At 47.4% G+C, this 24,900-nt stretch overlaps 1 protein-coding gene across 2 annotated transcripts in view; it reads left to right on the top strand.

The window, feature by feature from the left end:
* LOC135260447 (neuropilin-1a-like) overlaps positions 1–23,846 on the top strand; it is a 58,144-nt gene extending 34,298 nt beyond the window's left edge. The window contains exons 7-17 of one of the 2 annotated variants that reach the window (XM_064345664.1): positions 3,158–3,313; positions 5,091–5,235; positions 7,214–7,548; positions 9,170–9,314; positions 10,718–10,831; positions 11,125–11,175; positions 11,678–11,824; positions 12,925–13,205; positions 15,074–15,170; positions 15,301–15,354; positions 20,626–23,846. In XM_064345664.1, the coding sequence (XP_064201734.1) occupies positions 3,158–3,313; positions 5,091–5,235; positions 7,214–7,548; positions 9,170–9,314; positions 10,718–10,831; positions 11,125–11,175; positions 11,678–11,824; positions 12,925–13,205; positions 15,074–15,170; positions 15,301–15,354; positions 20,626–20,930 (1,830 nt within the window). In that variant the 3' untranslated portion in view covers positions 20,931–23,846. Of the gene's footprint in view, positions 1–3,157; positions 3,314–5,090; positions 5,236–7,213; positions 7,549–9,169; positions 9,315–10,717; positions 10,832–11,121; positions 11,176–11,677; positions 11,825–12,924; positions 13,206–15,073; positions 15,171–15,300; positions 15,355–20,625 lie in introns of both variants that reach the window. The other variant, XM_064345663.1, reaches the window with a different exon arrangement.
* Positions 23,847–24,900: the final 1,054 nt, after the last annotated feature.

Genomic DNA, 24,900 nt, shown 5'->3' with positions numbered 1-24,900 from the left:
CTAAGAGACAAGCAGCCAGGTGATACACAAATGATTACCTGGAGGGGAGGGGGCATGAGACTGAAACTTACAGGATGAACATTGTCCCACATGGTGATGGTGATGATGGTGGTGGTGATGATGATGGTGATGATGATGATGATGATTTTTGTTGATTCGCAGGAGATTGAGCCTTTCTTTTTGCCGAAATGAGGTCAGTGGTGACTCACTGCAGAGACTGTGGCCCTGTAGTCTGGGTTTGGCCAGCCTTTGACGGATCGTATTTTACTGTCATTTAAGTTCCATTTCTGATTCTTTTTTTAATGAGGGGAAACTCCATGGGAATGTTCCTGCGGGTCTCACACAGACAGATGGGGAGCCGTTTTTCCCTCTGGAATGGGAAAAGGGAGAGAGAAGCCTGGGTGTGTTCTTCATCCCCCTCCTTCATCATCCTCCTAACCCTAACCCTACTGGCTTGGTTATGAGAGGACCAAGGAACCATTTCTGAACCACAATCTGTATAATAATAATAATAATAATAAATAAGAATTAGCATTATTATTTATGCCTTGCCAAGCCCCCCCCCCCCCAATGTATAAATAGAGTTGTAATGTGTTAAACACATGTCCAGCTGTACTGGGCTGTGATGTCAGCCCCAGGGTTTTGGCCTGTGGAGTACAGTCAGTGCAGTCAGCCCAGTTGGCAGTGCCAGGAATTTTTTACTTCCAGTTTATTTTTCCAGACGGTTTTGTGGAAATGTTCCCAGGTCTGGCATTGTGTTCCAGATCCTGCCCCCCCCCCCCCCCTTGCTGTCTCCTACATGGATCTGCTGATTAATCATGCATTCTTCTTTAGCCCACTTCTGTTCTCCGTTCTCTGACGGGACGCCCGGTCCATTATGGGGGTGGTTCAGTTTAGATTTCCCTCTGATCAGCTGTTCCATTCTCTTTCAGCTGAGTGGGAATGTTTCTGAATTACAGTCTGAACTGAAGTCCTAACTGGAGTCGGGTAAAACAGGTTGTTTCAGCTGGTCAGGTGACCCTCTTTGCACTCTGAAGGTAGGGTGGTTTACTGTGGCTGAGGCAGAAAGTGTGGAATCTCAAACAGACTCAGAGAAGCCGCGGCACGCTGAGATCTGAAGGTCATTAGGGTTAGAGTGAGATCTGAAGGTCATTAGGGTTAGGGTGAGATCTGAAGGTCATTAGGGTTAGGGTGAGATCTGAAGGTCATTAGGGTTAGGGTTAGGGTGAGATCTGAAGGTCATTAGCTTTGTTCACAGCACTGCAGCTGCTGCTTGGATTCTTCTTATTCTTTTTTTCTTTTTTTGGGGGGTCTCATTATGCCATAAAGGAATTATTTTTAACAGCCTGTGGTCAGTTGACATCTGTTCAGGTTTTTGTATTCCCCCACAGTTTGCCTAACACATGGCAGGTACCTCTCTCACACTATTGGAAGGAACTGTCTGGTACATTGGTTCAGACTTAATCTTGCTTGGTGGGCTGAAAATTCCAGGTGTTACAGAACAGCTCAGCGGAAAATCTTTATTTTCTTTTACGTTACTGTCATTCGAGATTTCTTTAAAATAAACAGGACGCCTGAAACATGCAGCTCCACCCTGTGACCAGTGCATCTGTGATTAGTCTCTCAATGATTAGTCTCTTCCTGTACATGAAGTACTCCCCACAGCACCTTAACTCACTTAGACAGGAGCTGCACAGAAATGGTTTATTTAGTGTGCACGTGCTGCCGTAGTGTGTAAAGTTCTGCCAAAGTTTTAGTGTCTATAGGCTTTGCCGCTTGTGCTGGTTTGGCGTCCAGCGTGGCATCATGGTCTCGTTTCAGTTCTTCTGCCCGTGCGTTGGTTTGGGTTAGGGTTAGGGTTAGGGTGTAAAAGCGTTGGTTTGGGTTAGGGTTAGGGTTAGGGTTAGGGTGTAAAAGCGTTGGTTTGGCGAGTCCCCTGGTGCTGTGGGTCAGAACCGTATCCCGAGCAACATCAACGGCACCTCTGGTCTTCTGGGAAATCAAAGTCACTGTTCCCGAACGCTCTCTCTATTTTAATCGCTTTCAGTTCGATTGCGTCTTGAGTGTTCTTGACTCGCGGTACTTTTGTGTTTGACACCAAAGGTTTTTGCTGTAGTCTGCGCAGACACTAAAGGCTTTGGCTTTTGACTGCACAGGCATTAAAGGTTTTTGCTTTTGACTGCGCAGACACTAAAGGTTTTTTGCTTTAGTCTGCACAGACACTAAAGGTTTTTGCTGTGGTCTGTGCAGTCATCCTGTATCCCCTCCTCCTTTTACGACGCAGTATTTCACTGCCCTGTTTCCAGACCTGGGCCATAAATGAAAGGCCTTCAAAGGACATTGTTCTGTGGCCTTGCCTGGAGCCCTCTTCCGCACCCTGGCCATCAATCACCTTTTACTTTTGTGTGACCCCATTTTCAGCCTCTCCACCGCTCACTTACTCTTACAATGGAGACTTTCCAGAGGGAAAGAAAACAAATTAATCAATTTGGCTTGCACTGGAACAACTGGAAAAGTGTTCCCCAACTTCCCGAAAAGGTGATCAAACTGGGGTTCCTTTAATAAATAAAATAACCCAACTGACAGACGTATTGGGGAAAACAGAATGGCACTTTTACCAGTGTTGTGGTGGCCAGCTCTGTGTTGTAAGCATTGGGTATACTGTCCTGGGCCCTGGGTACAAGGGTATAGATAATGGATGGACCCTGCCCAGGATAAGCAGGTATAGATAATGGATGGACCCTGCCCAGGATAAGTGGGTATAGATAATGCATGGACCCTGCCCAAGATAAGTGAGTGTTGATAATGGATGGACCCTGCCCAGGATATGCAGGTATAGATAATGGATGGACCCTGCCCAGGATAAGTGGGTATAGATAATGGGTGGACCCTGCCCTTGATAAGTGGGTATAGATAATGGATGGACCCTGCCCTTGATAAGTGGGTGTAGATAATGGATGGACCCTGCCCTTGATAAGTGGGTGTAGATAATGGATGGACCCTGCCCAGGATAAGTGGGTATAGATAATGGATGGATGGATGAATGGATGGGTGAAGCTGTCCTTCCTTTTTAGTTGGTTTTTTGTGGTTTCTTTTTATATATATTTTATTTTATTATAATTTTTGTTATTATTAATTACATTTCTTTCCTGGTCAGGTGGACCTTGGTTTCCTTCGCAATGTTGTGGCGATTGGAACTCAGGGAGCGGTCTCCATGGAAACTAAGAGGGCTTACTATGTGACGTCATATAAAGTGGACGTGAGCTCCAATGGGGAGGACTGGATCCCACTGAAGGATGGCTCCAAGCAGAAGGTATGCTTCATCCTCTTTCCTCATCCTCACCTGAGGAATATCATGCAGATGCACACATACAGCCAGCCATGGGAACACAGTATCCAGACAAACATGCACACACACGCACTCACACAAGGACGCATGTATAAGCACAGACATTTGCATTCTTAGACGCACACAGCATACAGTTACACACACACATCCATGAGGATCTTCATCTGAACCAAGAGTGTACATACAGCTGTAAAATACCCTCCGTGGATAGCAGGTCATCCAGACCAGTTAACATCCTCATTCACATTCACAGCTTTCAGTGCAAATTCACTGAAGGCATGAATACATTCTCTAATGAGACATTTTTTGGGAAAACGCCACTGGCCCTGAGCGGGACAAAGAGGTTCTGTGTTGTAGCACCTTGTAGAAAATTAGCCTTGTGTGTCGGGCCCCTGATCAATCATGGATTCTGCAGCAACAAATAGTGCCCTTAGCTCGACCTTTTCCAGCAAACAAGCCCTACAAGTGTGTGCTGGCAGTCTTAGCACAGCTGTGGAAACAGACACCTAATCAAACGGACAGAAACAAAGGAACTGTGTGCACTTAAGTGTAAGAGCTGGCCTAGAGAACCTCACATGGAGCATCATGTTCAGCATTTCCCTCCCTACCACGGAGCTTCTCCACCCTAGCTCCCCAGTGCTGGAATAAACACCCTGTCCCTCTTCCAACCTCTCCATCATTACCCATCTTCCGCCGTGGTCTGAAGGCGCATCCCTTCAGACTATACCTGGACTAACTGCCACCACTCTGCAGATCATTTCACTTAAATTCCCCTCTTTCAAGCCACTCATGTTACGTTTGCCCCTATTTCAGCAGTTATTGTAATTTGTATTATCGTCCTAATGTTGTAGCTTGTACTTCCCCCTAGCATCCGTTAGGTCAGAATAATGTTCACTGTGTGAACTGGACTGTGTTCTTGGCTATGAATAACTGTACGAAATGAGCATTGTACCTTATCAAACCTGTGTTTTGAAGTTGTTCCAATGACCTTGATATGACCTTTTGTATGTCGCTTTGGATAAAAGCGTCTGCTAAATAAATGTAATCTAATGTAATGCATTTGCAGATATCTGCGTATCCAGAAACCTGTTTAGAGATCTATGAACCTATGGAGATCTATTAATCTTACTGTATTCTTTCGCTCCAAAGTGTAAATAATTATCATTTTAAAATCAAAGCTGCTGCATCATTTCACATCAGTGACACCCACATGCATGTGTTTCTGTGTTTGTGTCTCACCAGTTGTGTGAACAGCTTCAGCAGATAGACATGGCAGCTAAAAACAGATATTGTGTGACTGGGGGACAATCTCTCAATCTTTAATGCATATTTTGTACCTGGACTTATATTGAAAAGATATTTAAGTGCATTACCCTTAAAATGTGCTATTATGATGATGATGTTGATTGTGATGATGATGGTGATGATGATGATGATGATGGTGATGATGATGATGATGATGATGATGATGATGATGAAGATGAAAATGGTGATGGTGATGATGATCATTGTGATGGTGATGACGTTGATGATGATGCTGATGAAGATGGTGATGGTGATGATGATCATTGTGATGATGATGATGATGGTAATGATGATGATGATTGTGATGGTGATGATGATTGTGATGATGGTGATGATGATGATGGTTGTGATGATGATGGTGATCATGGTGATGATGATTGTGATGATGATGATGGTGATGGTGATGATGATGATGACTGTGCCGTTGCTGGTGCAGATTTTCCAGGGGAACACCAACCCCACGGATGTGGTGATCCGGGACCTGCCGAAGCACACTCTGACCCGCTTCCTCCGGATCCGGCCCGTTTCCTGGGAAACCGGTGTCTCCATGCGCTTCGAGGTGTACGGCTGCAAGATCTCAGGTCAGTCCCAGCATGCAGTGGGGCTGCGCATAGCACACTGAACCGGGAACTGATGATTTTCAGCTCTCTTTGTAGCTGGGGTGGACAGTGGTTCACCTGGATGATCAAGGAATAAGAATGAATTTCAGTGACGGGGTCCACAATGAGGGGCCCCATAGTAAGCTAGAGAGGGGCTCCACAGTGAGCAAGAGAGTGGCTCCACAGTGAGCGAGAGAGGGGCTTCACAGTGAGGGGCTCCACAGTGAGCGAGAGAGGGGCTCCACAGTGAGCTAGAGAGTGGCTCCACAGTGAGCGAGAGAGGGGCTCCACAGTGAGCTAGAGAGTGGCTCCACAGTGAGCGAGAGAGTGGCTCCACAGTGAGCGAGAGAGGGGCTCCACAGTGAGCTAGAGAGTGGCTCCACAGTGAGCGAGAGAGGGGCTCCATAGTGAGCTAGAGAGGGGCTCCACAGTGAGCAAGTGAGGGGCTCCACAGTGAGGGGCTCCACAGTGAGGCAAGTGAGGCTCAAGTGAGGGGCTCCACAGTGAGGGTCCACAGTGAGCGAGAGGGCTCCACAGTGAGGGGCCCACAGTAGAGAGAGTCACAGGAGGGGCTCCACAGTGAGCAGAGAGGGGCTCCACAGTGAGCTAGAGAGGGGCTCCACAGTGAGCTAGAGAGGAGCACTACAGTGGGCTGGAGAGTGGGCTCCACAGTGAGCTAGAGAGGGGCTCCACGGTGAGGGGGTCCACAGTGAGCGAGAGAGGGGCTCCACAGTGAGGGGCTCCACAGTGAGCTAGAGAGGGGCTCCACAGTGAGGGGCTCCACAGTGAGCTAGAGAGGAGCACTACAGTGAGCAAGAGAGTGGCTCCACAGTGAGCGAGAGAGGGGCTTCACAGTGAGGGGCTCCACAGTGAGCGAGAGAGGGGCTCCACAGTGAGCTAGAGAGTGGTTCCACAGTGAGCGAGAGAGGGGCTCCACAGTGAGGGGCTCCACAGTGAGCTAGAGAGTGGCTCCACAGTGAGCGAGAGAGGGGCTCCACAGTGAGGGGCTCCATAGTGAGCTAGAGAGGGGCTCCACAGTGAGCAAGTAAGGGGCTCCACAGTGAGGGGGTCCACAGTGAGCGAGAGAGGGGCTCCACAGTGAGGGGCTCCACAGTGAGCGAGAGAGGGGCTCCACAGTGAGCTAGAGAGGGGCTCCACAGTGAGTAGAAGGGCTCCACAGTGAGCGAGGGAGGGGCTCCACAGTGAGCGAGAGAGGGGCTCCACAGTGAGCGAGAGAGGGGCTCCACAGTGAGGGGCTCCACAGTAAGCAAGAGAGGGGCTCCACAGTGAGCGAGAGAGAGGCTCCACAGTGAGCGAGGGAGGGGCTCCACAGTGAGGGGGTCCACAGTGAGTTAGAGAGGGGCTCCACGGTGAGGGGGTCCACAGTGAGGGGGTCCACAGTGAGCTAGAGAGGGGCTCCACAGTGAGCTAGAGAGTGGGCTCCACAGTGAGCTAGAGAGGGGCTCCACAGTGAGGGGCTCCACAGTGAGCGAGAGAGGGGCTCCACAGTGAGGGGCTCCACAGTGAGCTAGAGAGGGGCTCCACAGTGAGGGGCTCCACAGTGAGCTAGAGAGGGGCACTACAGTGGGCTGGAGAGTGGGCTCCACAGTGAGCTAGAGAGGGGCTCCACGGTGAGGGGGTCCACAGTGAGCGAGAGAGGGGCTCCACAGTGAGCTAGAGAGGGGCTCCACAGTGAGCTAGAGAGGGGCTCCACAGTGAGGGGCTCCACAGTGAGCTAGAGAGTGGGCTCCACAGTGAGCTAGAGAGGAGCACTACAGTGGGCTAGAGAGTGGGCTCCACAGTGAGCGAGAGAGGGGCTCCACAGTGAGCGAGAGAGGAGCACTACAGTGGGCTAGAGAGTGGGCTCCACAGTGAGCGAGAGAGGGGCTCCACAGTGAGGCGGTCCACAGTGAGTGAGAGAGTGGGCTCCACAGTGAGCTGCTGGTATCTCTCTCTGTAGACTTCCAGTGTTCGGGAATGCTGGGAATGGTGTCGGGGCTGATCCTGGACTCCCAGATCACGGTGTCCTCGCAGTCGGAGCGCGGCTGGCTGGCGGAGAACGCGCGGCTCCTGACCAGCCGGACTGGGTGGACCCAGCTGCAGCCACGCCCAGTGCCGGTGAGGAACGAGTGGCTGCAGGTGGACCTGGGTGAGGAGAAGCTGGTGAGCGGACTGATCCTGCAGGGCGGGAAGCACCGCGAAAACCGCCTCTTCATCAGAAAGTTCCGCCTGGGCTACAGCAACAACGGCCTCAACTGGACCAACGTCCCTGACTCCAGCGGCTCCAAGCCCAGGGTGAGGGGGGGAGGGGGCAAAGGGGGGGTTGAGTGGGGCGTGAGGGAGCTGGAGGGGGTGAAGGGGCTGGGGAGGGAGCAGGAGGTGGGGTGAGGGGCCTGGGGGGAGCGGGAGAAGGCGAATCTATCCCAGCAGCAGAAGGCCCTACTCTTTCACCCATGATGTGCGTGCAGGTTTTCAGTTCGTCTCTTAAGTGCCTAAATTAAGTCATTGATTGGCTGAAGAGTCCAAACATCAAGGCTTAATTTGGCTGCTGATTGAAAGGAAACAACTAAAAACCTGCAGACACTGCAGCTCTCCTGGACTGGAGAGAGAAAGGGAGAGAGAGAGAAGGAGAGAGTGATCGATTGCTTGGCTTTCTTACTTGTGTGCACATGGCTGTAACTCCAGGTCCAATGACAGCTCCGCCTGAAACATGCCCATTAAATGGAGATTACTGCTGTTTTATTCCTGAGTAGGATGGCTGTTGGTGTAACGCCAAACGTATTTTCCTGTCTGAGCTGGGGTACTGCCTAAATGAGAAATTTTATAATTCCAACTTCCAGTCCAACATAAACATACAATCCAACGAGTGTCCAGCCGTTTGACTGTGGGAAAGCGTTTAAATGAAAGTGTGATTAAATCACCGCAAACAGACTCAAGGTGTGCCTACTGTGTCTTCAGGGTTTTTACCTGAAGGATTACATTCATTATTTATTGACCATGTTGTGGATCAATTCTATTACCATTCAGTCAGTGTAGGAACAGTTCCTGAATTGAAAAATAGACCATAACGATTATTTTCATGCGATTTGAATTTCCTGAGCTGGCTGCTTCATGTGCCTGTTGCTGGAGGTCACTTGTACACACCCAGCCCTGGTCCCTCTCAGGTGTGGGATAGGAACCATAAAATCTCTCACAGCCCTCTGTAGCCTCTCTACGGTATCGTTACTTTAATTACGTGTCCCAGCGGCGTGTTCAGTGATGGAAAAGAGAAAGGCATCTCATCTGTGATGTTCAGAATCATTAACTCAGCCGAGCGCTCAGTCTCTTCCTGATAACGGCTCTACCCTCGGTCATCGATTACCAGCCCACCAGATTGGAAAGCAAGGCTACTCCAGACGGTACGAAGTTTGATTTATTGAAGGGTTGTAAATGTAGATGTTTTCTATCCTTCTTCAAGTGTCTTTGTCAAACTAAAGAAATAAAGGAAGGAATAACCTGCCTTCAGAGACTGCACTGGCCATTAATCCTGTGTAGGGTTGAAGCAGGTTTCCCAAAGAGCGGTTCCCTGTTATAGTGGTGTGGGAAGAGTCTTAACCCCAGAGCCTGAGGGAGGCACTGCAGATATCTCCTAACACCAGAGACCAGAAAGGCAGATTTCATTAACCACATCTTGGGGGGACCTACAAGCATTTGTCAATCACCGTTTGAACAAATGACACAACCAGCCAATTACACAGTTAACCCTAACCTCATATATGCACCCCGTAATATGCACCTGCACCGAGTAAAACCCGGAACCCTCCCAAATCTGGAACATGGACAGCAGTAAAAAAAAGGCTGTTCCAAAACTGCCTGCCTGTTATAGGAGTCCCTGATCAGCTGTGAGCTCCTGTGTGACCCCCCCCTTTTCTCGCAGCTTTTCGAGGGGAACCAGAACTATGACACACCAGAGATGAGAACCTTCGCACCCCTGCTGACGCGCTTCCTGAGGGTGTACCCCGAAAGGACGACCCCCGCCGGACTGGGGCTGCGCCTGGAGCTGCTCGGCTGCGAGCTGCAGGGTGAGTGCTGGCCACCAGGGGGCAGCAGAGCAACCTACCTCCAGAGCCACAGTATGGCTACAGGGTTAGACAGAGATTTCTGTGTTCTCAAAGAGGCCGAACATAGTTACATCTCTGAACACAATCTCCTGTCTGAGCCAAGAGATGAGACAGCGGTTCTGCGTGTACAACCCTAGGAATGTAGGCTGTGCTGTGTGTGCAGCCCTAGGAATGTAGGCTGTGCTGTGTGTGCAGCCCTAGGAATGTAGGCTGTGCTGTGTGTGCAGCCCTAGGAATGTAGGCTGTGCTGTGCTGTGCAGCCCTAGAAATGTAGGCTGTGCTGTGTGTGCAGCCCTAGGAATGTAGGCTGTGCTGTGCTGTGCAGCCCTAGGAATGTAGGCTGTGCTGTGTGTGCAGCCCTAGGAATGTAGGCTGTGCTGTGCAGCCCTAGAAATGTAGGCTGTGCTGTGTGTGCAGCCCTAGGAATGTAGGCTGTGCTGTGTGTGCAGCCCTGGGAATGTAGGCTGTGCTGTGTGTGCAGCCCTAGGAATGTAGGCTGTGCTGTGCAGCCCTAGAAATGTAGGCTGTGCTGTGTGTGCAGCCCTAGGAATGTAGGCTGTGCTGTGTGTGCAGCCCTAGGAATGTAGGCTGTGCTGTGTGTGCAGCCCTAGGAATGTAGGCTGTGCTGTGCAGCCCTAGAAATGTAGGCTAGTGCTGTGCTGTGCAGCCCTAGGAAATGTAGGCTGTGCTGTGCTGTGCAGCCCTAGGAATGTAGGCTGTGCTGTGTGTGCAGCCCTAGGAATGTAGGCTGTGCTGTGCTGTGCTGTGCAGCCCTAGGAATGTAGGCTGTGCTGTGTGTGCAGCCCTAGGAATGTAAGCTGTGCTGTGCAGCCCTAGGAATGTAGGCTGTGCTGTGTGTGCAGCCCTAGGAATGTAGGCTGTGCTGTGTGTGCAGCCCTAGGAATGTAGGCTGTGCTGTGCTGTGCAACACTAGCAATGTAGGCTGTGCTGTGTGTGCAGCCCTAGGAATGTAGGCTGTGCTGTGCAGCCCTAGGAATGTTGGTTGTGCTGTGTGTGCAGCCCTAGGAATGTAGGCTGTGCTGTTCTGTGCTGCCCTAGGAATGTAGGCTGTGCTGTGCAGTGCAGCCCTAGGAATGTAGGCTGTGCTGTGCTGTGCAGCCCTAGGAATGTAGGCTGTGCTGTGCTGTGCAGCCCTAGGAATGTAGGCTGTGCTGTTCTGTGCTGTGCAGTGCAGCCCTAGGAATGTAGGCTGTGCTGTTGAGTTAACTTGCCAGCAAGTGAACGTGAAGTCTGAAGTTCTTGTCTCTCTCTCTCTCTCCCCTCTCTCTCTCCCTCCTTCCTTTTCTCTCTCTCCTTCCCTCCCTCTCTACATCTCTTCTTCTCTCTTTTCCTCTCTCGCACAGATGCTCTGACCACCACCGCCCCGGAGACTATGCCCCCTGACGCCATCACCCCCCTCCCATGGGAGTGTGACCCAGACCAGGCTGACTGTACCAAGGACCAAGACACCATGACAGGTACTGATACCCGCCTCACCGCCCAAAAAACCCTTCCCCCTCTCTCTCTCCCCCAATAATGGTAAATGGTAAATGGTAAATGGACTGCATTTATATAGCACTTTTATCCAAAACGCTTTACAATTGATGCAAATAATCACAACAACCCTGCTCTAACACCCCCTGATTGGATGTGACGTTCCCTAGACATGTGCCCGGTCGTTCTGTTATCTTATTGGCCGTGATGTTCCCCTGGCCTGATTGTTCTGTGAGTTCTGCTCCTTTCTGACTGCAGTTCCTGTGTGTTCCAGCAGGTGTCACCACCATGGCCGATCCCACAACACTGGAGGTGGAAATCGTCCCAGGTGAGAACACCACCGCCCCCCGCCGAACCCACCCCCCCCCCTTGTGCCATAGCGGGGCTTGGGTGGCCATCCACGGTTACAGAGCATGCATGCTACTTTATAGAACACTAAATGATAAAATCTCTGTTTAGTGTTGGTTCTGGGAAGCTTTATAAAGTGCATGCGTGGCTCCTCCTCTTTTGTCCCCCTCCCCCCCTTCCTAAAGCAATTTGTGCATTCCCCCCCACTCCTGGAAAAAGCCAATGCCATGACATTCTGTGACCTTCATATTGCTGACTCAGTTGCGCTCGTAATAAATGATAGCATTTCATTCAGCGGTCGTGGTATCAGCCAAAAGAGCACGCTATTCAGAACCTCTGTAGAACCACAGTAATGAGTGCTGTGGAAGTAAGCAGAACCTCTGTAGAACCACAGTAATGAGTGCTGTGGAACTGAGCAGAACCTCTGTAGAACCGCAGTAATGGGTGCTGTGGAACTGAGCAGAACCTCTGTACAACCGCAGACTACCTCTGGTTTGCCTGTGACTTTGGCTGGGCCAACAAGCCATCTCTGTGTGGCTGGACCTCGGAGAGAAACGTCAGTGCCCTCTGGCACGTCCAGTCCAGCGGGACACCCACCGTCAACACCAGACCTAGCATGGACCACTCAGGTAAGGAGGAGGAGGGGCGGGGAGGGGGTGGCCAATCAGGTGGGAGAGAGGAGGGGCTAGGTGTGCGTGGCCAATTTGGTGAGAGAGAGGAGGGGCTAGGAGGAAGTGATCAATCAGGTGAACTAGCGGAGGGGCTATGGAGGGTATGGCCAATCAGGTGAGTGAGCGGAGAGGATAGGAGGATGTGACCAATTAGGTGAGAGGAAGGAGGAGGAACTAAATGGGTATAACCAATCAGGTGAGATTGAGCACAGGGGCAGGTAGATGCAGGCACTTAACGCTTCAGGCAGTAAGGGAAACAGCTTCTCCAGAAGCTACGCAGCCTACAGCTTTGTGTTCAACAGCCGTGGTAGTCAAATACAAAATGCAGCTTAACCGAAGAACACTGAAAGCTGGAGTTCATGAGCAAGCTGAAACACACAAGGACAGACTGAGGATTTTAGGACTTCTTCAGCCACTACCACTGAGACAACTCTCATGGATGGAGCTACATAATGAACTGTCAATCAGCAACTGCTTGAACCAATCACTGCAGAACACGTTTCACAGTGAAGGAGTTTAGCAGACAGTCTTATACAGAGCAGCTGACGCAGCTCAGTTTTTTCACAAACACTCCATGTATGCAGCTGGATATATACTGAAGCAAGTACTTTGCTTATCTGTACAACAGCAATACCCTGCCTGGGAATCCTTGGAATCAAACCTGCAGCCTCTCAGTAACAAGCTCAGTTCCTGAACCATTAGTGTTCACTGCCTCCTGCGAAGGTTTAAATCAGTCACTGGTGTAATACAGTAGATCCACCCATTCAGACAAATAGAAACTAAATCTAACTCTGCAGAATAACAAAGGACATTAAGACTAACTGTGTGTGTGTGTGTGTCTCTGTGTGTGTTTGTGTGTGTGCATGTGCATGTGTGTGTGAATATGTGAGTGTGCATGTGTGTGTGAATACAGTATGTGAGTATTTGTGTGTGTGTGTGTGTGTGTGTGTGAACATGTACCCAATTACCTTGATATGCACTTTTGTACGTCGCCTTGGATAAAAGCATCTGCTAAATAATGTATGTATGTATATGTGTGCCTGTGTTGCCCACTGCAGGCGGATCAGGGAACTACATGTACATGCCAGCCCTGCAGGACGGAGGGGAGAGAGAGGTAGCTCGGCTGGTCAGCCCTGCGGTCAGCGGGCCAGGCTCGGACCTCTGTGTGTCCTTCTGGTACCACATGTTCGGTTCGCACGTGGGGGCGCTGCGGGTCAAGCAGAGGAAGGACCTGGAGGACGGCCGGGTCGACACCCTGCTGTGGACCGTCAGTGGACACCAGGGCAGCCGCTGGAGAGAGGCCCGCGTGCTGGTGCCTTACTCCACCACACCGTACCAGGTACTGTAAATCACACCATACCAGGTACTGTAAACCACAGCAGGTACTGTAAACCTCACTTACCAGGTACTGTAAACCACACCAGGTACTGTAAATCACACCGTACCAGGTACTGTAAACCACACCAGGTACTGTAAATCACACCAGGTGCTGTAAATCACACCAGGTGCTGTAAATCACACTGTACCAGGTACTGTAAATCACACCAGGTACTGTAAACCACACCAGGTACTGTAAATCACACCGTACCAGGTTCTGTAAATCACACCAGGTACTGTAAACCACACCAGGTACTGTAAATCACACCGTACCAGGTACTGTAAACCACACCAGGTACTGTAAATCACACCAGGTGCTGTAAATCACACTGTACCAGGTACTGTAAACCACACCAGGTACTGTAAACCACAGCAGGTACTGTAAACCTCACTTACCAGGTACTGTGAACCACACCAGGTACTGTAAATCACACCGTACCAGGTACTGTAAATCACACCAGGTGCTGTAAATCACACCAGGTGCTGTAAATCACACTGTACCAGGTACTGTAAATCACACCAGGTACTGTAAACCACACCAGGTACTGTAAATCACACCGTACCAGGTTCTGTAAATCACACCAGGTACTGTAAACCACACCAGGTACTGTAAACCACACCAGGTACTGTAAATCACACCAGGTGCTGTAAATCACACTGTACCAGGTACTGTAAACCACACCAGGTACTGTAAACCTCATTTACCAGGTGCTGTAAACCACACCAGGTACTGTAAATCACACCAGGTACTGTAAACCATACAAGGTACTGTAAACCTAACTTACCAGGTACTGTAAACCTCACTTACCCGGTACTCTAAACTACACCAGGTACTGTAAATCACTCCAGGTACTGTAAACCACACCAGGTTCTGTAAACCGCACCAGGTACTGTAAACCACATTGTATCAGATTCTGTAAACCACACCATGTACTGTAAATCACACCAGGTACTGTACACCTCACTTATCAGGTACTGTAAACGACACCTTACTTGGTACTGTAAACCACACCAGGTACTGTAAATCGCACCAGGTACTCTAAATCACACCATACCAGGTATTGTAAATCACACTTTCAAGGTACTATAAACCACACAGGTACTGTACACCACACTTACCAGGTACTGTAAACCACACCAGGCACTGTAAATCACACCAGGTACTGTACACCTCACTTATCAGGTTCTGTAAATCACATCAGGTACTGTAAACCACACCTTACCAGGTACTGTAAATTACACCAGGTACTGTAAATCACACCTTACCAGGTACTGTAAACCACACCAGGTATTGTAAATCGCACCGTACCAGGTACAGTAAATCATACCTTACTTGGTACTGTAAATCACACAAGGTACTGTAAACCACACTTACCAGGTACTGTAAATCACACCAGTTCTGTAAATCACACCTTACCAGGTATCGTAAACCACACTTACCAGGTACTGTAAACTTCACTTACCAGGTACTGTAAATCACACCTTACCATGTACTGTAAATCACACCAGGTACTGTAAACCACACCTTACCAGGTACCGTAAACCACACTTACCAGGTACTGTAAATTACACCGGGTACTGTAATTCATTAACAGGTAGTGTAAGTGAGTGCCTGTGTTGTATGCACTTTTTAAGCTACTCCGGATAGGAAGCTCTGCTAAATGTCTCACTGTAAGTGACACTGTGCAGTACCTGTAGCTAACATGTCGCTGTGCATTGCAGCACACATGCAGGCATGTTGAAACCCTTAGTTACCATGGAGGCTGGTGAGCAGGATAACCTGGCGAAGATGGCGGCTGGTCCGAGTAACTGCCTGTGCTGCTCTCACAGGTGGTGATCGAGGGGGTGATGGAGTCGAAGAGCATGGGCAATATCGCTGTGGATGACATCAAGATCCTGGATGGCCTCGACATGACTGACTGCAAGGGTAACCATAGACATCATAAATATCATAGATGATCACCATAGATATCTTATTTACTGCAGAACACCACACATTAACCCTGTTTCCTTGTCCTTTGCTTGTTTTGTGACCTGCCCCCATCTTTCTCTCTCAGATCCAGATGCCCCCACTGAGGAAACTCAGCCTGAACCAGAGGACAGCACAATCTGTATGTCATTCAATGTGTCTCTGACAGTCGATTAGTCCACATAAATGTTGCATTCTCACAACAAAATGAGTCTGTAGAATGTTGAAATGTAATTTTTTCATTAGTTTTCCCATGCAGTAATTAAAACCTTTTAGCATTTTAAACTGTATTTTGAGCCTGAATTATTCACAGGCCTCCAGTTCCCTCTGGCTCATTCATGCATCTGGACAGTGGCACTGATTTGACTGTAACTCTGCAAGCCTCTAGTGGTGTTTGTGTGCTGTGTTAAGTGTACTTTAGTAATCCTCTAGTGGTGTTTGTGTGCCATGTTAAGTGTACTTTAGTAAGTCTCTAGTGGTGTTTGAGTGCCATGTTAAGTGTACTTTAGTAAGTCTCTAGTGGTGTTTGAGTTCCATGTTAAGTGTACTTTAGTAAGTCTGTAGTGGAGTTTGAGTGCCATCTTAAGTGTACTTTAGTAAGTCTCTAGTGGTGTTTGAGCGCCATGTTAAGTAATAATACCTCAGATTTATATAGCGCTTTTCTAAGTACTCAAAGGCGCTTTACATGGGGGAGAAAAAAAAAGAAAAAAGAAAGAGAAATAAAAAAACTTTATTAGGTTGAAGGATAAAAGAAATTGTGTCAAAAAATAAAAACAATAAAAACAACTCAAGGGGTGGGGGGTTAACTGGGGAAAGCAAGTCTGAAGAGGTGGGTTTTGAGGGCGGTTTTGAAGGATGGGAGGGTGGGGGCATCTTTGATGTGGTTAGGGAGTGTGTTCCACAGGGAGGGGGCAGTAACCGAAAAGGCCCTATCACCCCAGGCTCGGCGCTTGGTTCTGGGGGTTTGCAGGAGGTTGGCATCACCGGACCTGAGGGGTCGGGAGGGAACATGATGGTGGAGGAGGTCGGAGAGGTAGGGGGGAGTTAGGTTGTTGAGGGCCTTGTAGGTGGTGAGGAGTATTTTGAACTCAATTCTTTGTTTGACCGGGAGCCAGTGAAGGTCTTGGAGGACAGGTGAGATGTGGTCTCTGGAGCGGGTGCTGGTGAGCAAGCAGGCAGCGGAGTTTTGTGATGTGGTCTCTGGAGCGGGTGCTGGTGAGCAAGCGGGCAGCGGAGTTTTGTGATGTGGTCTCTGGAGCTGGTGCTGGTGAGCAAGCGAGCAGCAGAGTTTTGTGATGTGGTCTCTGGAGCGGGTGCTGGTGAGCAAGCAGGCAGCGGAGTTTTGTACGTTGAAGTACAGCCAATAATACCATAAGATAGCTTTTTTCACGTCGGGCGCCAGGCAGCGGTAATCTGCCAAAAAAATTGTAGGTCTACGCTACAATACCGTTTCTATTGAGACCAAAACATTACAAAGACAGTCACTTTTAGAAAGAAAAATCACTGAATGTATTCAGAATTAAGGGTATTTTTTATTGTCAGTCCATTACAGAAACCATAGTCCTTCCAACCGCACAATACAAAGAAACGAAAAAAAATTCCAAGGCAACTCACGTCGCATATAAAAGTCATTTACAGTCCATAATATCGTTCACAAAATTCTGAAATTAAATCGTTTTCTGTAAATTTTTCAGTTCAGTTCAGCGAAAACATGCAGACTTTCATTTCACCAACATTAAGTGAGACTGCAGCATGCGGAGACACTCCGTCAGTTCGCAAACCCGAAGGTTTGTACACTGAACAATTTCAAACACAGAGATTTAGAAAAAAAACTCAGCCTTTCAATGAAAAATAATAAAGTGAAATTTATATCAAAATGAAATATCAAACAGGCATTGAAGAGTTATGGGGTGGTCACAGACTAGAGTTTATGTTAGTGCAAAAAAAATGTAGGCCTGTGTCGGGCAAGCGGAGAGAATAAAATTGAAGTTTACAGCAGAGATTAGAAAAAAAGGATTTAGGAGCATGGGGAAGTTAGGTTTCTGGTATCTTTTTCGAGTTAACAACAGTTCTGGCAATGGGGAACAGTAAAATGGAATTTTTAAAAACTCCAAACCAGTTCCTTGTGCTGTTGTCTTCTTGGGTTATTTTCCTCCCACAAGAAACAATAGAAGATCCAGTGTTCCTTAATCCAAAGGAAATGAACGGAATACTCTCCCAGGGTAATCACAGAAAGAACCTGAGAATACAAAAGGATACACTTTAAGCTTTTTTTCAGTTCCTTTGTTCATGGATTTCAAACTTCCCGCTCCCTCTCTCTTCCATCCTCGGTCTAACTTTCCGAATTTTGCACTCCCCTTCCGACATACCTCGTTTCCTCCCTTTTCTAACTTTCTAAACACAATGTCATGTTATTAATTAATTTAAAACATATAAATTATGTGCCATGATTAGTGTATAGGACTTTTTATGTTTTATTAAAGTTACAGTCTCGAAGATTTCTGTTTCGTTCTCTTTGGCGGTACCAATGGCGAAAAGCAGTAATTGCAGGTGTGTTTTTGGACCTCACTTCCCAGAGATCCAGCCGGATCCAACCAGTGTCGCCTGTGTGACGTCAGTCAGTTGGCACCTGGGCCACGCCAACTATAACAGTTACTATTTACTGAATAAAAAATGGTTGTTATAAAAGTAACATTATGTACACACTTATTCATCATTTAACAGGCTAACTTAAGCTGCCTTTACACTGCTGAGCTGGGTTAAAATGCTGTAGCAGACCTGGGGTGGAATTAGTGATGATCAATTTCCACAGACGTTCTTTATCCACCTTTTGCCCGGTATGAACATCTTTACACTGCAGTCTTTCTCGTGAATGATTGTTGTGTGATATTTTTGAAACAACTGCCTTGCAAAATGTTACCACTGGTGTTTCTGGTTTTGCTAGCAAACTGTTCGAGAATAAAGCGGAGCTGGGTGTTAAATTAGCAATCAGAACAAGAATAATAAAATAAAAACAGGATATTTCATCAAAAAAGGGCAAGGCTGAAGGACCATATGAGGAAGCGTAATAAAATAATAACGCTAATCCATACTGCTGTATTCTTTTATTTCGTTTTCTCCGGTTTGACATCTTTACACTGAAATCAGACCTGGCTCTGCTCCACCTATACCCCTGGTTAATGCTCTGTGTAAAGATGGCTTTATTCCGATCATTATAATATATTTATGAACTTGATGGCAATGTAAATAACAGTAACGTTAAGGCCAATTCAGATCAATGATTCGCAACAAGACAAAACGGTTTTAGAATGTTGCAGAGAAAATTGCAGTGGTGTGAACTGGTTGGTTGCAGAGCGTCTGAAGCCGTTGCCTGGGGTCTCGAAAGACCCACCATATCAAATTGCCAAGTGCAGTTAGAACGTTTACAATCAGACGTCTTGGAATTTTGCAAGTTGCATCCATTCTCATTGCGAATCATTGATCTGAACTGACCTTTAGTTAGCTACATTGCAACGTTTCAACAAGGTAGCATAGCATTCGAGAGACGTTTTGCGAGGTCGGTACCAGTCGATAGCATTAGCTAGCGTTTTTTCTAATTGTTAGCTGACATTAAATTGTGTTAATTACATTAGCTACCTACATTAGTCACCTGATATGAGAGATGGATACTGTGCGCAACGTTGTCTAAACTAATGTTGCCTTTCTTGGTATGGTCCGGTAGCTAGCGTTAGCTGTGCAAATAGCTAGGCTATGTAATTTAGTAACGTTACATTGTCATCAAATGTAATACGAAATCTACATCAACAAATAATATGAGCTCTCATGTTACACAAAAACTTTTTAGGGTTCCATAACCGCCCCCCCCCCCCCTTTCTCTGTTATTGTAACGCTAGCAGACACCGGAAAAAACAGTACACCGCTCACACACAAGTGAGTTGAAGAGCGAGCCTGTTGCGTTAGCTCTGTCTACCCTCTCTGGCAGACCAACCACTGATGGGTGATGGAAAACTAACTATGCGCTGCTTGTGATTTTTTCCTGGGAATGTCGCCACAGACACCCAGTTCTTTAATCATAAATTATATTAATATTAATATTATATTAATAATAATATAAATTAATATAATAATAGGCTCAATCACCATTGTGTTACCTATTTCGGCGATAGATAGTGATTTAACAGACATTTATTTTAATGAAAATCTTCGAGATTATTACTTTAACTTAAATAAGGCACTAAATGTTTATGTTGAAGAGGCAGATTCTCCCCAGATTCTGCCACACTCTCCCCCTCATGAGAAGACAACCCGTGGTTGGCTAGAAGTTTGTTGTAGTTTATTGAGGACTTTAGTGGTGATGCCATGGAGGATGCTATTGCAGTAGTCAAGGCTGAATGTAATAAGTGTGTGAATGAGTGTTAGCAGTGGAGAAAGACAGAGAGGGCCAGAGACGGGCAATATTCCGTAGGTGGAAAACGGCAGTTTTAGTGATCTGGTTTACGTGGGGGAGAAATGGTTTACGGGACGGAGTGTGGCACAGTGGGTAAGGAACTGCGCTTGTAACCGAAAGGTCGCAGGTTCGATTCCCGGGTAAGGACACTGCCGTTGTACCCTTGAGCAAGGTACTTAACCTGCATTGCTTCAGTATATATCCTGCTGTATAAATGGATACAATGTAAAAGTGCTATGTAAAAAGTTGTGTAAGTCGCTCTGGATAAGAGCGTCTGCTAAATGCCTGTAATGTAATGTAATGAAATGAGAGGGTGGGGTCGAGGATGATTCCGAGGTTGGGGACGTGGGTGGAGGGGGTGACAATGGAGCCAGCAATATTGAGTGAGAAATCCTGGGTGGAGCAGGTGAGGGGGTTTGGGCCGAGGATGATAATTTCTGATTTATTGCAGTTAAGTTTGAGAAAGTTATTTTGCATCCATGATTTTACATCTGTGAGGCAGGTGGTTAGGGTGGAATGGGTGGCTGCAGTGATGGTCTTAGTGGAGAGGTAAAGTTGTGTGTCGTCGGCGTAGCAGTGAAACCGGAGGCCATGGTGGCGGAGGATCTGTCCGAGTGGTAGAATGTAGAGGATGAAGAGGAGGGGACCAAGCACTGAGCCTTGGGGGACACCGTGGGTGACTGGGGCAGTAGAGGATTTGCAGTTGTTGATGGAGATGAATTTATGTCGGTCAGAGAGGTATGACTTCAGCCAAGAAAGGGCAGTGCCGGTTATGCCAAGGGAGGACTGGAGGCGTGTGATGAGGATGGAGTGGTTGATGGTGTCGAAGGCAGCGCTGAGGTCAAGGAGGATGAGGATGTAGAGGGAACTGGAGTCAGCAGAGAGGAGAATGTCGTTGGTGACCTTTAACAGAGCGTACTTTAGTAAGTCTCTGTTAAATGGTGAGTTTCCCTGGTTACTCTACAGTGGTGGACTACACAGGCAGTGTGGAGAGCAGCATGGAGAACAGCGAGATGAGCAGCGTGGAGAACAGCGAGATGAGCAGCACGGGGAACATGCTGAAGACGCTGGACCCCATCCTCATCACCATCATCGCCATGAGCGCCCTGGGGGTGTTTCTGGGGGCCATCTGCGGGGTCGTCCTGTATTGCGCCTGCTCACAAAACACCATGGCGGACAGGAACCTGTCCGCGCTGGAGAACTATAACTTTGAGCTGGTGGACGGGGTCAAACTGAAGAAAGGCAAGCTGAACTCCTACTCTGAGGCGTGAGAGGAGAAGGAAGGAGGGAGGGAGGGAGGGAGGGAGGGAGGGAGGAGAGGGAGGGGTGAACAGCACCGTCAGGAGATGATCACAAAATGACAGGAGGTAGTGACTGAGCCATGATTTTCTCAGGAGCTGCAGTAACAGAAACCTGCCAATAGGGGACACTGTGTATAAAATTTTAAAAAACATGTACAGTAAGATGATTATTTTACTTTTTTTTTTTCTTCTTATTTCTGTTTTTGTTATTTTTTTGTTTTTTGTTTTTTTCATGTCAATAATCAGATGCTGGTGTTGAGACCAATCAAGAAAATGTTTATTTATCTTTTTTTTTGTCTGGAAGGAAAATCTTTTATTTTTAAAAATATTTTAAAATTTTTATTTTGTTGAAAAAGGAATTGTAAACCCACCTGTTCCCCAAATGAACCATACTGCCAGACATGCAGCATGGCTCCCCTTGCTGGACATGCAGTGTGTGTTCGTCCTGCACAGTGTTTGTAATCAGAGCGTATGAACATGGCCAGAAGGGGGCGCTGTGTCTGCGTGTGAACAGCGTATGGTTCTGATAGTGCCTTTACTGCATTTTTGTTGGCTTTTCCATTCATTTCCCCTGTTTTGTTTTTACTTCCCTTTAGTCCTGAACCCACAGGAGAGATCTGGTATTGGTCAACTAAAAATAGGACTCTTGCGTCTCATCCCTTCGAGTCAGGGATCACATGATGTACATAAGTTTTAATATATTTGAAATCCCTTTTTTTATTTTAAAGGCACCTGCAGTGTCCTGTTTTGACGGCACGGTTGTTGCGTGTTCAGAATGATTTCGCCTATCCCCCCCTCCCCCAGGCTCTTTGGCAGGAAACAGTCTATGAGGCTGTCACTGCTACCAATCAGAGCAAGGGATTCGAGGGCGTGTCTCCAAGTTGACCAATTAATGGGCGCCCATGTGACTGCCATTCAGGAATACCCTGACTGGTGACTGCAGATACCATGAGAATGGTGTGACTCCCTTTTCTATGTCTTACATTCCATGGTTTAGGTTGCATTACTGTGTGTGTGTGTGTGTATGCGTATGAGCGTGTGCATGTGTGTGTGTGTGTGTGTATGTGTATGTGTGTGTGCGCATGTTTGTGCTTGTGTATGTATGTGTGTGTGCGTGTGCATGTGTGTGTGCCTGTGTGTGTGCCTGTGCGTATGCCTGTGTGTGTGTGTGTGTGTGTGTGTGTGTGCGAGCGTGCGCGCGCATGTGTGCTTGTGTATGTGTGTGTGTCCTCATCCACTGTAACTGGCTGTGCTGAATCTGGAGCTGTAGTATTTCATGTTACTGTGTATCCCTGAGTCTGTGTGTGCATCCGGACCAGGCACTCCAGGCTACTGAGGGCCGCAGGATCTGCTGCTTTTTACTGTTTCAGCTGAATTCAACTGATTGGCTCAAAAAAGATCACATACCTTGTTTCCAAGACCTTTATTGGCTGCTCATTAACAGGAAACTACAAAAGCTGGCCCTCCAGGAGCATAACGAGCTGTCAGTCACCAGTGTGTTTGACCAATCGAAAGGAGGTGTTACTCCCCACATTTAACATTTAAAGACTGAGCTCCCTGTCCTGGACTGTGAAAGATGTGCATCAGACTGTTTTAGGCTTCTGAACTCCACGGAACACCACGAGGAACCCGCCTATCAGGAGTCGCCTCTCCAAAGACCCAGTGACCAGGTCCTGCTAACCCTGTCCTGTGTGGCCTCAGCTGGGGGATCGACCCGTTCCTCTACCCTGGATGGGGCTGGGGGTTCGACCCGTTCCTCTACCCTGGAGGGGCTGGGGGTTCGACCCGTTCCTCTACCCTGGAGGGGCTGTGTGTTTGTTTTTGTGTGAGAAAGGGAATCAGAGGGACTCGCGAGTTTGTGTTTTTATTCACTGTACTGTTACGCAGGATGCTCTGAGTATGAGCCCAAACAGCGCATCTGACTTCCTGAGTGGACTTCCCCCACTTCCTGTCCCACCCAACAGGACAATGCCAGAGCCTGTGGCTGGCTGGATTCGTCCTGCCGCGTGGTTGGCTGTCGCGGTTTTATCCTGCCGTGTGATTGGCTGTCCAGTTCCTTTACCTTTGACTGGATTCCCAGTCACTGTAATGTGATGGAAGTGCCGCATGGACAGGCTTGCAGAAACAGGCGAGAGGAGGACAGGAGCTGAAACCTGCATGAGTGACACACACAGGAGACCCAAAAACATCCCCGTGAAGCAGGATCTCTGTGCTGCTCAGAGAAACGCCTGTTCCTTTATACTGTCATACATTACATCATTAGATGCCAGGAAATCATGCTTCATTATAGCATACTAATTTTTAATGATACTCCCAATGGTGGTCTGTAATTGTATATAATCAATGACATACATTGATAGGAAGACCCTGAATGTTTTTAGCCTGTTCATTTTGGGGAAAAGGACACTGTAGTGTGAAATTTAAAAAACGATGTTGCACTGAAGGATATATTTAATAAAAAAATTATTTGTGTTTATATTCATTTGTAAAACAAAAAAACAGTGTTACAGATCTTTCTTTTCATATGGTTTCAGGTTCCTTGATATAATTTTGAAATGTACAATGTTTTCATTATTGAAAAGGTATATAAATTTCCTATCGTAATGTTGCCATTTAGCTAACTGGTATGTTATCACATCATTTTGTATTGTCATGAAACTTTTGTCCAGATTTGTTTTTACAACAAAAAAAAAGGTTTTATTTTAAATACTGCTTCTGTAATTTGCTGTTGTATGAAAGGTTTAAAAAAACAGCAAGGCCTTAAAAATGTTTTAAAATGTTTGTATTTCTGACATACTGTCAGCCTCATTTCCCTGTACCTGCTCTTGTCTGATCCATGACTACTACATTCCAAAGAATCAGATTAAATAAATGTTTTATAAAGAACTGGCTTTTTAAAATGTTTTGTTTTTATCCTTGCCATTTGTACTTTGTGCTTCTGTCTGCATAGATTGACCTGAAGAGGAACCATGCTGGGAGCTGCCCTCTGATTGGCCAGAACTGCCGCAGGTGGGGTTTAGCACCAGAGTTGCTATTAGTACAGTGCAGTACAATATCTGTCCATTCAGGTGAGTGCAGTTGGCTTATGGGTTGGGTTACTTGTTTGTCTCCACCATCTCACCTGCAAGGATTGAACTTGTATTTCAATAGTTGTCCTCCAGGGGTCCCCATAGGCGCTCTTAGCTGCACTGTTAAGAAGCATTTATAAACAGTTAGTTGCTCTAATATGGGGAGAGCCAGGAAGGAAAGAGAACATGGATGGAAGTTTAAACGCTACTAAAAGCATGTCTGACCCAGTGGTCCTCACTCCTGCTCCTGGAGCCGCAGGGTCTGCTGGCTTTCATTGTTACTCACTTGAGTAGCACAGCGATGGATCAGTTAAAGCTGGTGGTTACACAGTAAACTCAGGTCACCTGGTCTTCTGGGTCTGAATCAGTCGCTGATCTTATGGAAGGAACAAGAAATCAACAGACTCTGAAAATAATATGCAAATATTATTATTATTATTATTATTATTATTACAACATTAAAAAATACTGCAGTATGTCCACAGTAGTAAATAGGGGCGACATAGCTCAGGAGGTAAGACCGATTGTCTGGCAGTCGGAGGGTTGCCGGTTCAAACCCCGCCCTGGGCATGTTGAAGTGTCCTTGAGCAAGATACCTAACCCCTAACTGCTCTGGCGAGGCATCAATTGTAAAGCGCTTTGGATAAAAGCGCTATATAAATGCCGTCCATTTAAATAAACATTGCTGTCAATCATTGTCTGTGCTTAATTAGTGGCAATTACTTTATCAACTTAGTTTGAGGTGATTTGCTAATGGGATAATTGTTTGAGAAGAGACTTGACGAAGAGGCAATCAAGGCCTGGCGAAGGACTGAAGAGCCACATGTGAAAACGAGGGGAGACAAACTGGCAAACAAAGCCCGAGCGATGAG

The sequence above is a fragment of the Anguilla rostrata genome, chromosome 8, assembly GCF_018555375.3.
Source record: "Anguilla rostrata isolate EN2019 chromosome 8, ASM1855537v3, whole genome shotgun sequence".
NCBI lineage: Eukaryota > Metazoa > Chordata > Actinopteri > Anguilliformes > Anguillidae > Anguilla > Anguilla rostrata.
Note: the sequence above shows the minus strand (reverse complement) of the source record. Positions and strands in the feature narration are given on the sequence as shown.